Source organism: Pseudopodoces humilis, chromosome 4 (genome assembly GCF_049639895.1).
Source record: "Pseudopodoces humilis isolate 2021_Gansu_Grassland_sample_001 chromosome 4, ASM4963989v1, whole genome shotgun sequence".
NCBI lineage: Eukaryota > Metazoa > Chordata > Aves > Passeriformes > Paridae > Pseudopodoces > Pseudopodoces humilis.
Genome location: NC_142203.1, coordinates 22,819,479 through 22,837,189, shown reverse-complemented (window position 1 = coordinate 22,837,189; position 17,711 = coordinate 22,819,479). Strand labels below are relative to the sequence as shown.

The following is a 17,711-nucleotide window of genomic DNA, read 5'->3' as shown; positions in this document are numbered from 1 at the left end:
GCATCTGCTGTAGATGTAGTTAAGTTCTTGTGCCATGCTAGACAGAGAGTATGATTAAAGTAGTAAATAAACCGTACGTCTCCCAGTTCAATGTTCAGTGTGTAAGATGTGGCTTCATATGTACAGTGTTTACTGTTAATTTTAGGTTACTTTCTGGATGGAAGCAATCAGGGACAAGCCATTTGCACTGCAAGTCTAATATAAAAATTGTTCAGTGTTTTTTTACGCCCAGATGAATTGCAGGTGTATATATGGATGTGGGATTGATGATGTAGTGGGTATGGTGGTTCTGAGGCAAATGAGTTGTACTGCTTCTGCTAAACCGGTGGCGACAAAAAACTTGAGATAATCCTAATATAGATTTTCATTTTGCAGCCTTTTGCATTTTATACATTTTAGGTATTGTTAGAAAGTGATGTCAGATAGATACATGTGGGACAAAAAAAATTGCAGTGCCAGATGTGGAATTAAACATGTTTAATTGATGGCGGTGGTGTACTCACTGATGACAGATATGCCATGGTCTGGCTATCTCAGGCATGTCTGTATTATTTGTACTTGGCATGGCAGGGACAAAAGGCAAATCAAATTTGACTTGCAAACAAAATTGTGGATTCACTAATCATAAAGATACAAGGAATTGATTATGTTGTAGTGTTACATCAAGTAATGTTGTGATGCTTCTCTATACCAAGGATTACATCTCAACCTTGAAGAGCTTCTGTGCCACAGAGATTTTTGCTACAAGAATTTGTGGTATTAACCTTTTAAAGAAGTAATCTTACTAAAAAGATTTTGCAAAGTGTAGTACACTCTAGAGATCTTCCTCTGGCATCAGCAAAAGTTGTTTTAGAGTGACACTTTTAGAGTAAAGGTAGTAGGCAGAACTGTTAATTTTGGAATTTTGACCACAGAAGAATCTGTTTACATTTAAGCCTGAGTGGCTTACATGACTTTTAAAATATACATGACTTTTTAAACATACATGACTTTTGATGACTGAAAGGCAGACAAATAGTTCCTACTTTTGAAAGATCATTTAAATATTCTTTAGAAATCAGTTATAGAGGTGTTCAGAAAGACTGTGCAGATCTGGTTTCTCCAGAATTTTACAGATACTTTCAGCCAGATTCTCTACTAAGAGCAGAGGAAGCAGCTCCTTTTACAAAAAGGAAAGCATGCCCACTCAGATAACTGATTTGCTGAGTTCCCTGGTAAAATAATCAGTTTGCACTAAACCAGGATTCTGTAGCATTTGCTGTGATCTGAACACAAAAGCACCTATGCTGTGAAAATTAAGTCAGGCTTTCCAATCTGATTAATTGAGTAGCGTCTACTTGTATTGGAATTTGAACATGTTAATTTTCTAAAGCCAGTACTTTTAAAAGCTGGGGCCTGCATTTAAGGTAGTGATGTAATAATTTGATTTCACACCACATGATATAATTTTCAAAGTTTTGAATACAAACATAAAAATTCCTGGCTTGTGTTCATTGCAGAAAATAGAGTCAAGAAACGACTGTAATCTGTTTTAGACTAGGTACTTTTAAAAAAAAAATAGGGTTTTTTTGTCTTAAATGAAGGAACATCTTCAAGAGTGTCTGCTAAACTTGCAGTGCCCAAGCAGTCCATATGAACAATACCTTTACTTGGTACTGAAAATACCTTTGATTGTGATGTTTTTATGTCAAAATAGCACATCTCCATTTCTTAGCAACAAGTTTAGTTACTTCATTTCCAATTTGTGATGACATATTTAATTCTATGAGATATAGTTAATAGTAAATAGCAAATTTTATTTCTGGTCTTTGGTATGCAGTAACATAGCTTCTAAAAGGAGGAAGAAGGCACAGGGAAAGAAGAGATACATTATATCCACAGAACTCATAAAAAGTGAGGGTTTTTTTGTAGGTTTCTGAAATTATTTTCTTACATACCACTTTTGTGACATGTGACCTTTAATTCCATAATAAAGTTCATGTACAAGTTGACACAGTTGTTTTGTACACGTTACCTATCAGAAGTACTTATGTAAAATGGTTTTGTGCTCCTATAGGCACGTGTTAGTTTTTCCTGCCTGAATTTTTGTTTTTGCCATTATCATTGTGGTTATGATTATGATGGTACACACATTGTGAAGGAAAACAGCAAAATACAGAATCTTCTCTTGTTCCTAAAAGGCTGACAACATTTAATGTTAAAGGAAAAGTTTCTGGTGGTGGTGGTGGGCACCAGATGACATCCTGGATGTGCCATTAATGTGCCAACATTAATGCTTTTGGGTATGATCCTGCCTTGGCTAATAATGGATTTTGTCAGAAAAACTACAGTAGGTGAACTGTGAAACTTCTGGGTAACATGATCCCATTTTCTTATGTTATAACACTTTTTTGTAATTCCCACACATCAAACATTCTCTGCTTACTATGTCTACTCTTTAATGATAAAGAGTAGCATTGATAGTAACTTCAGAACTTTTAATTTTCATATTCTTGTTTGCTTTGATGTAAGATATATGACACTGGAGACTGCAGAAAGTATTGCTTATTTTGGATATACTGTAACTGTGAATATTTACATAGTTTGCAAATGGAATGATCAACCAAATTAAACCAAGAAATTTATATCCATATTTTGGGGACATAAGATTTTCTTTATTATGTCCAATTCTTGTGAACTGTGCTCTGGTATTTGGTCAAACTTTTTAAGATGCTTGAAGAAACATTTGTGTGTAGCATATATCCATTATTGTTTGATCTAACCTCACAAGAACAGAATTAGATATTTGAGTAGATTTCCTCCTGAATTAGAATCTTAGAGAGACCAAATACCCTCAGGTATTTAATTTCATTTCATTTCATTACAAGCATCTGAATTTTTTCCCATTCTTCAGTAATGGGTATTTTTAAAAAGTTTAGGTTTTTGGGCTTTTTTTAAGGTGGAAATACCTCTCTTTGTTTAGATAGTGTGAGATCTGTGGATTCCTCACACTGTTTTTGCATTTCCTCTCTTATTCAGGCAATGTTAAATAAACTATTGCTACATGATTTGTAGTCTAATGTAATAGGAAGTCTCATTACAGGGACTTACTATTAGACACAGCCCCTGAGAGTTTGGTCCTGTGTGTGGTGTGTTCCTTCACAAGGTGGAGGGGATACATGGGCACACATGTGCACAGAGAGGAGCTGGAACAGCCCAGAGAAGGGTTAGTGCATCCCAGAGTGCATGGCCAGTGTACTCAGAGGTGACAGTGGGAGGTGAGCGGGACACTGCTCTAGCACTGCCTCTGGGACCGAGCAGGCTCAGCAGAGGCTGTGGGTTTGAGCTTGAACACTGTGCCAGGACTAACACTGTAACCTGATTTAGAAGAATAATCCTTACTTTTCAGCCCTGCATCAAGTACATTGTGTGGAGTACCAGCTCAGTCATCTCCATTTTCATCTTCTGGTGCTTTGGCCTAATAAGCCTCCACCAGTTGCACATTTCCTTAGATCAGTCCTACCTCTCATGTGACTTATATTCTCCTCACCCATTTCTGTGATAATCTTAGAAGATTAAATGAGCTACCTTCGCTGCCAGTTCTGTGGAATCCTACGTGTGGCTGAGCAGTGTGCTATCCATTAGGGAAAGGAAATGTATTCCTTGCCATTGCTACTCTAACACAGTGTGAAGATTAATATTCTCTCATACTTGAAGGCGGCCTTTGCTCAGCCTAACAAATTTAATGAGATGCTATATGTAGCAGACTTTCAGGGAGGAACTTAGTTGTGTTTGCTTTTGAAACACTGACTTTCTTACACTGGAAGGTCATTTAAATGTCTTCTTACAATTACTGGAATATGTATTGATTTCAGGGGCTTTTATTATTTTCGCTATTCATTGCCTTCTACCTTGCCCTCTTTTCTGTCAATAGGTAACAAACTATCCCTAGGTCTGGTATATAAATAAATTAATAAAGGGCATGTAGAGATAGGCAAGATTACAAATATCAAGGAAGATGGAGACGTACATCAGAATAAATCTTCATTGACACCCCCTGCCAAAAAAAACCAAACCAAAACAAGAAACAAACCAACCCCCCCAAATTAAAAGAAAAAAAAAAAAAAAAGAAAAGAAAAATCCAAACTCAAAAAATCCCCACAAAAATAACAATTACTTTTTCAGAAAAGGTGAACTAGCTGGGGAAGAATAAATGACAAAGATAATTCTTCAGTAATACTCTGTGGGATGTCAGAGAGTTCTCTCTGCTTGGTACTTTTGGGACACTGAACAAATGCTGGAACATGGTCTGGAGGGATCAAGTGTGCTGCTTGCAGATAGATGGGCTGCATGCCATAATACAATTTGCTAGTGGAAAATACTCAATTTTCACTTGGAACCTTACAGAGTCACAAATGAAAAGCTGTTACAGTGGAAGAAAGGCATCATGTCTGCCAGAGAAACACCTTTGCAATCTCTTTTCTCTAGGCTGTGAATAGCAAGTGGGAACATAGCTTGGAGTTGCTCACTGTTAGAAACCCCATTTCCACCAACAGACATTTTCTCTTGGATGTACTGGGTTGTTCTCCTCCTCCTCCTCCTCCCCCTCCTCCTCCCCGGACCCCAGCACCCCCTGGCTACCTCCATGCTTAAGCAAGGGGCAGTGTAAAGCAGCCTTGGTGTCTTTGCAGGCTGCCTGGTTTGCCTAGGTCATAAGAATACAGCATGGCATTTTAACTCTGATCACAGAATCACATAGTTGGTTAGGCTGGGGAAGGATGTCTGAGATCATCAAGTCCAGCCTATGACCCAACACCACCCTGTCAAGTAGACCATGGGACTAAGTGGCCCATCAAGTTTCTCCTTTTAAACACCTTCCCCATGGTCCTTCTAGGTACTGAAAGCCTGACTCTGACTCTGGCTGGAGGTGCAGTTTGTCTTTCATGCTTCAAACCAGTTCATCCCAGTGTACAAAATTCCAGTTGCCTAATTGCAATGAAAAACCATTGGGGGATAAATTTCAGATCTCTTACAGAGAATTTTCAAGAAAATATCTTCTTCCCTGACACCTCTGCTACCAACATTTAAAATACTTCCCTGCTGCTAAAAGATCCCTGAGGAAATAAGCTGTCACTTGTGTGTTAACTTCACCTCAGTGCAGTAGAGAGGGATGGTTTCAGTGCAAAATTAGAAATTGCGCTGGTAAGACAAAGCAAAAAGATGGGCTGGAAACATTCTGGCACAATGCCATAATCATATCTGTTACAGAGACGCTGCAGATAGAACAAGGGAAGTGTAGAGGGAAAACAAGGCTGTCAGCTGCGAGTTGGTGTCTTTACGCCTCTCATAAATTGGGAACATTTTGTATTGTGTCTTTCTTTGTTAGCTAAAATGTATTTCTTATTTCAGTGTGTGTAATGAGAAGAGATGTCTGGTTCAATAATACTACCTTCTGTTTATCTGTGGCAGTTAATGAATTAAAGGGGTCATTATGCTGGCTAGTCCATAAACATGATGATAAATTATGTGAAGAAGTGTTTGAGGGCAACCTGAAAACATTTGAATGACATCCCCTCACATTTATTTTCTTGTTATTTAAAATAACCTTATCATTCACAAATTTTACAGGGATAATTCAAATAAAACGAAATTAGAATTCTGCTTTAGGCAGGCAAATTTGCATTTAATAAAAGTCATAAGTGAAAAAGCAATTAAATTACAGTAGGTTGTTTGAAGGATCCCTCTTCCTATATAAATATATATTGCAATTACTCCTGCCTTCAGTGGTGTATGGTTGAAGTTTCATGTCTAGTCCCTCACTTCCTGCAGAAGCAAAAGCAAGGCAAATAATACATTTTTCCAGCAATATCTGCTGAAGAAAACTTGCAGTGCATATGTGTGTATGTTTGTGTGTTTGGATATGAGTAATTTCAAGTAAATAGAAGCATCATTATCATGTTGTTCAAAGCAAAGCAGATTATTCTTCTCAGTCACCTTCTGATTTAAACACTGTAACTGGTGCTTAGTTTATGCTGGCCGGCTGCCAAGTGAAAGCAATTATGTGCAATAATAGCAAAATTAAGAGGTGAGTGTTGCTGTTTTACAGCAGGACACGGCAAAACCCATTTCCTTCTGTCAGCTGTATCTTGATTACACACACACACAGTCACACAGGCAAGCTGTCTTACACACACACATGCGTGCACACATTCTTGTTCTTTGTCGTTTGCTGTCTTTCCTGTGTGGTTTTAACTTGAGGTCACTGAAACCAGAAAAGAGGAAGAATATAGACCACAGTGTTTGAAAACAAATGAGAGTAAACGTCTCACTCTGTGGGGGAAGGACAGAAAAAATATAAGAAATAATAAAAGAATAAAAAAAAAGTCTATCCCAGTTATTGTTCTAACTAATACTTTTTTTTTTGCTCACTGACAGGTGTCCTGGTGGTAAATGTTACATGGAGGAACAAGACTTACGTGGGAACACTGTTGGACTGCACAAAGCATGACTGGGCCCCTCCTAGGTAGGCAAACATTCTGAGTCTGTTTTTTCTCTGCTGTATTTAAACCCCTAATCTCAGGCAAGAGACTGTACAGAGATTAAAAAAGCACAACCAGTTATAATTGAAAACATGCACCAGTGAAACAAGTAGTTCTTTATTCTGTGTGAAACATGGGGTGGAAGCTCTTCTTTATTTTACTTTTGTATTTTTGAGAGGGAAGGGGAAATACATGGGATTCAGTCAGAGAGCAGTTAATTTCAAAATTTCTGTAAAATGCATTTCTGTAAGTTAGCAAAATTTTTTGCTCCACTGCTCTAACTAGGTGTGTATGTCCTTACAATTTTTGTCCTTATTTAATGACTTTGACACTGTAACATTCTCATTTGTCAGAAGGACATCTTTTCTTTAACGTGTGTGAAGTGTCTCTTCCGGGACGTGGTGGTGAGTTTTTTTGGTTTTTTTTTTTAGTTCATGACTCCTGCTGATGAAATCTGTTGTTTGTACAGGTTTTGTGAATCACCAACAAGTGACTTGGAAATGCGTGGAGGACGGGGCAGGGGAAAGCGGGCAAGGTCCGCTGCAGCTGCGGCTGTGCCTGGGAATGACGCGAGTTTTGCAGAGTCCAGAGGACTTCAGAATAAAAATCGAGGCGGTGCCAATGGGAAGGGGAGGAGGGGCAGTCTTAATTCAAGTGGGCGCAGAACACCCCCAAACTGCGCCATGGATGAAGTCAAAGCCAGCCCCTCATCCACAAACAAGAGGAAGACTAAGCCTCCTATGGAGCTGGATTTGAACTCCAGTTCAGAGGACAATAAGTCTGGAAAACGCATTCGTACTAACTCTAGAAGCACTCCCACCACCCCACAGGGGAAACCTGAGACTACTTTTTTGGACCAAGGCTGCTCTTCTCCAGTGCTGATTGACTGTCCTCACCCCAACTGCAACAAGAAGTACAAGCACATTAATGGATTACGTTACCATCAGGCTCATGCACACTTAGACCCAGAAAACAAACTGGAGTTTGAACCTGACAGTGAAGACAAAATTTCAGACTGCGAGGAAGCACTGAGTAACGTGGCACTTGAATGCAGTGAGCAAAGCACAAACTTGCCAGGCTTTGATCCACTAAAAGCACCGACATCTCCTTCCTCCATTGCTACCCCAGGGACCCCCAAGGGAAAGAGAGAACTGACCAGCAATGGCCCTGGTTCAGTTATCAGTTCCAAAACTGGCAAGAATTCTGGCAAAAAGAAGGGTATGAACAGTGAATTGAACAGCCTTCCAGTAATTTCTAACATGGCAGCCACACTGGATAATTGCTCAGTAGCAGATGGCAATTTGCAAACCGAGATGCCGAAATTGGAGGCTGAAGGGTTAATCGACAAGAAGAGTTTGGGTGACAAAGGCAAGAAATCAAACAATTGCAAAGTGGATAAAAACCTTTCCAAGCTGAAAACAGCCAGGCCCATTGCCCCAGCGCCAGCACCAACTCCTCCCCAGTTAATAGCTATACCTACTACAGCCTTTACAACCACCACTACAGGGACAATACCGGGACTGCCCTCTCTAACAACTACTATTGTTCAGGCTACACCAAAGAGCCCTCCACTGAAACCCATTCAACCAAAGCCCACAATTATGGGAGAGCCAAGCACTGTAAACCCAGCTCTCACATCACTCAAAGACAAAAAGAAAAAGGAGAAGCGAAAGCTGAAGGACAAAGAAAGCAAAGAGACAGGCAGCCCCAAGATGGATTCTAAGCTGGGGAAGCTGGAGGATTCAAAAGGGTCTGGAAAAGACTTATCTGGACATTTTTTAAAGGACCATCTCAACAAGAATGAAGTGCTAGCTAATGGACTGTCAGAGTCTCAAGAGAGCAGGATGGCAAGTATTAAGGCTGAAGCTGATAAAGTTTACACATTCACAGACAATGCGCCCAGCCCTTCCATAGGGAGTGCCTCCAGGATGGAATGCAGCACTTTGGTGAATGGACAATCTGCCATGGCCCCACTGCACGTGTTGACACAGAATGGCGCAGACAGCACGGCCGCTAAAACCAACAGCCCTGCTTACTCAGATATTTCTGATGCAGCTGATGATGGTGGCTCTGATAGCAGGTCGGAGGGCATGAGGTCAAAGGCCAGCTCTCCATCAGATATTATTTCTAATAAAGATGGTGTTGTTAAAGGACATTCTTCAACCACAGCACAATCAGCTCAAGCAAAAGAGTCTCATTCTCCCTATTACCATGGCTACGATCCTTATTATTCCCCGAGTTACTTGCACTCTGGACAGGTCAGTGCCCCAGCAGCTGGGAACAGCAGTACCCCACAGGGGATGAAAATTAAAAAAGAGGCTGAGGAAGAGTCTGAAAAGAAAGAGAAGGCAGAATCATCAGATGCCAAGAAAAGTGAAAGCACTTCCTCTAATTTGCAGCCACAACATCAGTCAGTTATAACTCAAAGACACCCTGCACTTGCTCAGTCACTTTATTATGGACAGTATGCCTATGGGCTCTATATGGACCAAAAGTCCTTAATGGCCTCCAACCCTGCTTACAGGCAGCAGTATGAAAAATACTATGAGGACCAGAGACTAGCAGAACAGAAAATGTCACAAAGTGGGAGGGACTGTGAAAGGAAGAATGACCCTCCCATGAAGGAGATTGGGAAGGATGACAGCAAACAGAAGAATATTCCATCTGCCACTATTTCAAAGGCCCCTTCAACTCCAGAGTCCAGCAAAAACAACACTAAAATAGGATCATCGGTTCCTAGCAAAGGTGAGGAGACAAGCAAATCACAGATCCTTTCCAACCACCAGCAGCAGCTTCAGTCTGACACTTTCAAAGCCAAACAAATGGAAAACCACCAGCTTATAAAGGAAGCTGTGGAGATGAAATCTGTTATGGACTCGATGAAGCAAACAGGAGTAGACCCAACCACAAGATTTAAACAGGTGAGGTCACAGGAAATGGAACAAGAGTGTCTTGGTTTATCATTTAAGTCACGTGAGATTTTTTCTTCCAATTCTGATACTTTCTTCTACCTCTGCAGCCAAACAAACTCCACCATCCTTTTTTCATGCTGGATGGTATTGTAGTCTGTGAATAGACCAATAAACCTTCCAGTTGAGCTGTTTGAAAAGAACAAAAAAAATAAATTGAAAAGTCTAGTAAGGTGATGACCGAGAGCAGGCTTAAGACCTGAACTATTTTAAATTATATGCATTAATAAAATAGAATTAAATTTCTCTTTTCCTTGTAAATTCTAAGCAGTTTGCTTAGTTCAGAAATGAGAAATTTCAAGCAAAATAAGCAGCTTTCATTGTGAGAGGACTTAAAGTAGATTTGAAACATGGTTTGAAGTGTTTCTTTTTTGTGTTAAATGACAGTTGGCATTTACTAAAGATGGGTGAGCTGGTTCTTTGAAGAGTTGGCTTAAAGCACAGCTCTTTATCTTAACCCAAGGTGACCTTTCTGAAGCAGTTAAGTTCCCCTTCTCTCCTCAACCAATCTCAAGCCCCTACAGACCTACACAATGGATGAAATCCTCTCTCCATTGAAGTCAGCAATAGTTTTGCCATTGACTTCAGTGGAACCAGAATTTTATCCAGTGGCTTCATGCTGACCCTCGTAGATGTCACATTGCCTTCATTTGAGGCAATGCGACTCTGTGCTCTGAACTGGAGCCTCAATGCTTGATGCTTTCATGTTCTGGTGTATGGTACATCCCAGACTTCACCCTTACAGGCTGTCTTTCAAGGTACAGTGGGATCAGGGGAGTGGGAGTAGAGAGCTCTAAAGGAAGTGGGTTGGTACTGACCTAAGTAGGAGAAGATTTCTGCTGATTCGAGTGAGTATTTGAACCAGACTGTCCAAGCATTTAAGTTGCTTGCTTATATTTCTGTGGCGTGTGCCATTAATGTCTGTCAATTGGAGAAAATGTTGACAATTAACTCTTGCATATCCTATATTAGAAAAAGAAGTCTTCCTGTTACTTCTCCCTACCGATTTGGTGTGATGTTGTAAGAAACACCCCTCTTTAGTTCTGTAACATCTTTATAAACTGGTCTGTGTATTGTATTATGTAAAAAAGTATTTACAGTGCCCAGTACATGTTCTTTAAACCATACAATCCTGATCCAATAAATACTTGCCCATCTGTAACTTTAAAGATTGTCAGCTGAAAAAGTCTGCTTTAATGTTTGACTTCAACTGATTCCTGGATGTTTGTAATACTAGAGGCAGCATTAGACTCTTGCCTGCCAGATCAGCTTTTCATGTGCATTGTTCCAGGTATTCTAAGTGCTCTGGCATATCATTAGCCAGCTCTAATTTTGTGGTTCACAGATACTTTTTGCTCTCTAGTGGGAAAAATCTCTCTGTGGGCTTTAATTAAAATGTTTTATGAATAACATGGTCTCAGAACTTCATTACATTGCATATGTATTTCATGATTAAACTAGTTAAAGGCATGAAGAAGGATATAAGATGAAGCAATTGAATTAAATTTTGATAATAGACTCTTGCTCCTTCATGGGAATATTGGTTTGACTTTGAGCTCGAGGCACTCCGTGGCAAGCAAACCTCTCCTCTATGTAATGGGGATATTGTATTAAAACAGCTATTAAAAATACATTAACTGAAATGTGGGAAATATCAATAACAAACTTAGTTCTATGTCTAAGTTCAGAACAATTTTTTTCTCCTCTGTATTAGGATCCAGATTCACGAACATGGCATCATTATGTCTATCAGCCCAAATACCTTGATCAGCAAAAATCAGAAGAACTTGATCGTGAGAAAAAGTTAAAAGAAGACAGCCCTAGAAAAACACCTAACAAGGAAAGTTCCCTGCCTAACCTTCCTGTCTCATTAGCAAGCATTAAAGAGGAGCCTAAAGAGGTCAAGCGTTCTGATTCTCAATCAGTGGATGAGAGCAAGATAAAAAACGATGATCAAAAGACTCCTGTAAATTGGAAGGACTCTCGGGGTGGTAGAGTAGCAGTTTCCTCACCAATGAGTCAGCATCAGTCATACATCCAGTACTTGCATGCTTATCCGTATCCGCAGATGTACGATCCCAACCATCCGGCCTATCGCGCAGTCTCTCCAGTCCTAATGCACAGCTATCCTGGTATGTATTCCGAAACCTGCCTTGCATGCCAGTTAACATTTGCGTCCTCAGGTTCAGTGAAGCCTGCATTTTAATACTTGTGTTAGTAGGCAGGCTAAATTAGAAACTTCATGGGTGATGTTGTGTTGGTTGTGCTTCCACTGGGGAAAGTTCTGTAGATGAAACTGATTTAATACAAGATGTTCCTTTTATGAACTCTCAAGTTTCTCAACACTTGACAGTCTGCTGTTGCTGTTAGACTGACAGATAGTTTATTGCCTATAAAAATATTCTAAGCACTTACTGTCAGAACCATTATAGTTACTATTCCTTTTACTTAAAAAGGACCCATAAATGTCTGAAATGGCTATCAACTCAACCCTCTTTATAACCTCCATTCATCAGGGTAAATTAGGTGATGAAATTGAAGAGCAGTGGTGCCATTTGAAAGTCATGTGATCTACTTTTGATGTAATTCTCTGTTCTGACATTGTCTCCTCCTACCTTGATACAATCAAAATGTAAAAACAGTAACTTGATGTGGTATTTATTGTTTACCTGCAGGGGCCTATCTCTCTCCAGGATTTCATTATCCAGTTTATGGGAAGATGTCAGGGAGAGAAGAGGCAGAGAAGGTCAATACCAGCCCAAGCATCAATGCAAAATCAACCACTGAGTCCAAAGCACTGGATTTGCTCCAGCAGCATGCCAACCAATACCGCAGCAAGTCACCTGTTGTAAGGCTTCATCTGTTCTTACTGAGGATTGTCACATACGGGAAAGGGTAGAGGAGGATCACAATTGTGGGAAGTACACAATCTGGCATCAAGCTATGAGTGCATGATTCTTCTTTATAGTACTGCTTACAATAAAAGCAATTTATAGTCAGAATGCTTCTGTGGCATAAACTAGAAGTAACACACCTGACACAGTTCTATGCTGAGGTTTCCTGTCTTGAATGGACTCAATATAGAAATACAGATTCAGAGATTCTTCCCGGTGCACAGATTTTTGCAGTTAAACAGGAACCTCCTTTTATTTTTGGGAACTTAATGAAATGAGAAGTTGGTCTATGGGATTTGATAATATCCCCTCCTTGTATTTGTCAAGCATCCACATCTTCTAAGTAGCTGATTACCAGCCCCCATTTCTGAAGATATACAAACAAGATTTACAAAGTTGGAACAAATACTGTTGTTTCACTTTCAGATAAGTTGGTGCTGGTTTTAATTGTGAGCATGCCACTGCCTCTCATTCTATTTTCTAAAAGGTCTTCCTGCTATTCAGTCAAACTTGATCCCCAGAGAGCTTTAGAAGGTTGAGCACATAGGTTATTCAGGCATTGTCAAGCCAGCCGAGCTTCAGGGAGCCCAAAACTAGAAGTCAGTGTGCTGTCTTCAAGATGGCAGTGTGTTGCCTCAAAATCTTTGTGCCTTGGGAAACCTTCCAGAAAGATTAGCTTCAGATAAGAATCAAGTGCAAATATTCCAGTAGAGATACTTCTTCAGAAAAGGTAGCTTCATCATTTGTATTCAAAAGGCTTTTGACAGGTAGTAGCACATGGTTTTGTAGTGATTTCATCCCTTTTAAAATTCTCACATCAGTTTTCTTTCTGTTACTAGCCTGTGGAAAAATCACCAGCTGAGCGTGAGCGGGAAGCAGAAAGGGAACGGGACCGCCATTCTCCTTTCAGCCAGCGGCATCTCCATACACACCACCATACACATGTTGGAATGGGCTACCCCCTTATACCTGGACAGTATGACCCATTTCAAGGTGAGCAGAAAATTGTCAATGGATGGGATTAGCTTGCCTCATGGAATTGTTGCCTTGACACTGGAAATTGTGCCTACATGAAGCATTTTGAATAGAGATCCCATTGTTAGAACAGAAGAGCTTTACATTTAGGAAGAAGGCTTGAAAATTTGCAGCATTTCTAGCAATAAATTAGTAACTTCATGCCTGAGAAATATCAAGTTTTGTTTCCAAAACTGGGTGTCAGAGCATTATTAAAGATGAACCAGTTAGGCTGTGTCATCCACATGAATGTTTTGATTCCTCCTGCAAACTGACATTAACTGTCTGAAAGGCAGTAAAATATCCAAACCAAACAACCTCCTTTTTGTATAATTAGGGTTGTGTAAGCAATTGAGGAAGTGTAGCAAAGACAAAAGCTTCTTATACTGAACATATTTTACGTAAAAGGCATTGCAGTCACAAGGGTTTGTGCTTGTTATAATTTGACTGTTGGAAAGAGGACTCTTTGTATTTTGGCAAATGCCATGTGCAAAGTTGCAGTCAGGGAAAAAGCAGCACAGTGAGATACAATTTATTCTCCCTAGGCTTTATACCAGTCTTTGAATGTTCTTTCTCTGACTGTGGACTCTAGCTGAATTAAAAGGAGGTTTCCTCCCATGCAGCAAACTATGCTACAAAACTACATGCTACCACAGTTGGTGGCTAAATGACATTTCTTCTTTATGTTGACTTGGTGCCTCAGCACTTATTTTTCCTGTGTAAAAGTCTTGACATTTCTCAGTGTGATTCAGTGATTCCGTATGCCTTTTGGGATGCATTATGCTTGTTCAGTAACAAAACTGTAAAAATGGTAAGTTATTAATAAAGTATTGTATCCTGAGCAGCTGGCATGTCGTTTCTGTAATTCACTGTGACTTTTGATTCTTGTTGTTTCCTGGTACCTATTATTTCTACTGAGCTTCTTATTCATGAACTCTCATATAAACCACTTAGCATCATTCAGTGCAGTATTTGGAAAGAAATGCAGGAAGTAGAAATGCTGTAATTTCTTGCAGAATATCTATCAAGGACATAGACTATCTATCAATTCAGTTTATTACAGAAAGGTATATTGATCATACTGGGCAGACTGTCTTAACAACGTTGCCTGAAATATTTGTCATTTATGTAGTGTTAACCCCTCCCACATTTTCTGGTTGTTTGTCTTAGTGATCCTTCCTACCATTTCTATGACCACAAAAATCCATTAAAACCAGAAGTACATCAAAATTCCTTTGTTTCTTTTTTCTCTCAGGATTGACCTCTGCTGCCCTTGTTGCCACTCAGCAGGTGGCTGCACAGGCATCTGCATCTGGTATGTTTCCTGCACAAAGAAGGTAAATAGCCAATAAATTATATATTATAACATAGAGAGGAGAAAGAAAATCACAGATTTTTCTAGCCTGATGGTGTGCATTTCCTTGTATGACAGTTTTTAAGGTTGAGGAGAAACCTGTTACTCTGGGTTAATTGCAGTTTTATTCTCCTTAGAATGACATTTTGTCCTTAGTTGTGTTCTGTAATTGTAACATAGGTCATTAAGAAAGAACAAGTAGTCTGTCTTCTGGGATTTTCCATAGAGTGTGTTTTAAGGATTGGTACTAAGCTAAAACAAGAGATTATGAAATATAATTTAAGATCCAGATTTTTAATAAAATGAGTTTAAAATTAATATCCAGCTGGCTCCACACATGACCAGAAAAACTTAGGATTTTATCTATTCTGCAAGTCTTCATGGCTTGCTGATCATGCTTTTAGAGAGGTTTGTTTGGGAGCCCATTAGAGATGGCTTTGTATTTAAGTTGCACACCCCTGTCATACATTTATATGCCTCAAAGCCTGTCAGTTATTTACTAGGTTGTCAAGAGGAGAACTTCTGTATTATGATGATCCCATTTCAAGTGGAAAATTCCAAAGCATCTTTTAACATTAGGGTTTTGTTCATTGCTGGCATGTTAAGACTCAGTATAACGTGTCAAATGGAACCATGAAGTTCTAAGTTACGGGTGTCTGTCTGAAAGCTGGTGTTGAAACAAGCAATTATTTAAGGCAGAGAGGTTTGTAGCCCCAGAAGAGCTGATGAATGATAGGGTATCAGAACCCAGAAGAAAAATCCTGGCACAGGTTACTTTAGGATGTTGTTCCTGGCAGGGGAGGGATGAGGACAGGGCTTGCTGTCTTTTCTTCTTGGGTTAGAGAATACTTGTAGAGATTTCCTTTCAAGGTGTCATTTCAAGATGCAGGAAAAAATGTGTGAGGAAAGGATGCTGCTTACTAAAACCTTCTTCTTTCTCTTTTCAGAGAATGATGAATTTGGGGATGAACATTGTCATGTGACTGGTTCACATGAGGAAGCGCTTTATTACAGACATCAGTTCCATGGTGTTAATTTGAAATGCCTTAATGGCAGGCAAAAACCAGTCATTTCATTTTTGTAAATTGCAGATTTTATCACAGAGTAACAAATGTTGCTGTAATTAGACTTCTGTTTTTATATATATATATATATGCGTATATATATATATACATATATATATAAAAATATATATATATTCTTTACTTTTTTTGTATCAGTACCAAGGCTCGCACACAGGGTCTGCTGCTAAGTTGCGAACCACACACTAAATGGAGATATGTATTTGTCATGTTTAGAAGGCGTTAACCGCAAAAGGCTGTTTGTTTCTTTTTTCTTCTTCTTCCTTTCCTTTTTCTTCTCTCTTTTTTCCTTTCCAATTGTAAATAAATAATGTTATGTATCAGTGTGCCTGAACCTTGCATACCCTTCTGGTATTTCCCACAAGCTCTCAGAGAGGCTAACTGTGATGACACTTTGGTACAATGTAGATGTCTATTTGGTGGTTCCTATTAAGATGCATCAGTGTAAAATGTTACTGTATTCACTGTTTCATTGTAATTGTGTATTGTGAAAAATATACCTTTGGAAGGCATGGGGATTCTAGTACCACAAAAACTGTGTTGTATATAATGTATAGATTTTAAATGGAGATAATGAGCATCTGTGAATAATGAAATGTCTTTTTTGATAATCTTGAATGGCAGATAACCTAATAGCCTGCATATGAGAAGACATCTGTGATTGTTCTATTACTTGAATAGTCCTGCAGTCTTTTTTTTAATGTTTACAATTACCCAGATTTAGAGGAGAGACTTTAATGCCATTACCTGTTTACTTGTTTTATGCTGTAACCTAGTTTATTTTATGTAAAACCTATATCAAATGCTTTCATTTTTTTACTTGCCTTAAATAATTTGGCAATCAGAATAATGAAAAAACTTTGATTTTTTTTTGTTCTGTTGGTTTGATTTTTTTGTTTTTGTTTTTTTTTTTTATTATTATTATTATTTCTGGGTGTTCTTGAGCCACTTTGAAAGATGTGTCATAGCTGTAGATAGCAGAGGGTGCAGCAATGGCACAGGTCCTAGTCATGCTTCTGCTGGGCCTGTGCCATTGTCCTCTCCCAGCAGGCAGTGCAGGGTCCAAGCCAGATGGCAGATGGACCCCTTTCTGTTGACCCTGATAGGCTCAAAAAAGACCCATGGTAACACTTTGGATGGTATTAGTGGAACTGAAGTCTCTAATACCTGTTTTAGAGCAGCTCTGTATGCTATAAATTATAGGCAAATTTTTTCATATTATATCTGTAATACCCTTCCCCCAAAAAATGAATGGACGCCTAAAAACAGAGGACCTGTCAATTAGAAAAAAAACTTCCTTTGCTGTGTCTAACCTGCATTACCACAAGATAAGTATTTTACTTGCCTATACCACCTGTTTGGTTACAATGCAGTTAACATAGTACACAGTAACATGAAATTGCTAATTGTGGCAAGAAAAAAAAATCAGATTTACTGGTCAGGTTTTTGAGGCTTTAACTTTTTTCCTTTTCTGCATATACCGGTTACATTGATTGTCAAAACTGGTTCTTAAAGTTTTACTGTTTCTTTTTTGTTTGTGTTTGTTGGGGTTTTTTTTGACAGGGTGAATTACTGCAAGTTAAAGATTGTTCTTGAAGTTGGTTACGTTTCTTCTACCTTGTGAATACTTAATACAGAAGGATGAATTAAAGATTCCCAACAGACAAGCACACTTGGACTTTTATATTACTATGATGAATCTGCCATTAATATTGCTATAATTGTTTTATTTTTATAGGCATAAAATCAGTTTCCTTAGTGAATAGTTATAAGGTTTATTGATTTTTACTACACATCATTCATCTGTGGCTTACTATTATTGTCTTGTTCTGAACACATTCAGAAGTCTCACAGTGGTGACATACTACAAGTTAGCCTCA

General features: G+C 38.9%; 1 protein-coding gene across 4 annotated transcripts in view; it reads left to right on the top strand.

Moving 5' to 3' along the window:
• Positions 1-15,833, top strand: part of ZNF608 (zinc finger protein 608) — an 84,022-nt gene extending 68,189 nt beyond the window's left edge. For 2 of the 4 annotated variants that reach the window (XM_088054594.1, XM_088054595.1), the window contains 7 exons: positions 6,415-6,502; positions 6,988-9,439; positions 11,202-11,619; positions 12,163-12,335; positions 13,221-13,374; positions 14,651-14,732; positions 15,697-15,813. In XM_088054594.1, coding sequence (XP_087910720.1) covers positions 6,415-6,502; positions 6,988-9,439; positions 11,202-11,619; positions 12,163-12,335; positions 13,221-13,374; positions 14,651-14,732; positions 15,697-15,703 — 3,374 coding nt within the window. In that variant the 3' untranslated portion in view covers positions 15,704-15,813. Of the gene's footprint in view, positions 1-6,414; positions 6,503-6,987; positions 9,440-11,201; positions 11,620-12,162; positions 12,336-13,220; positions 13,375-14,650; positions 14,737-15,696 lie in introns of those variants that run through there. The other 2 variants (XM_088054596.1, XM_005528112.2) reach the window with 2 other exon arrangements.
• Positions 15,834-17,711: the final 1,878 nt, after the last annotated feature.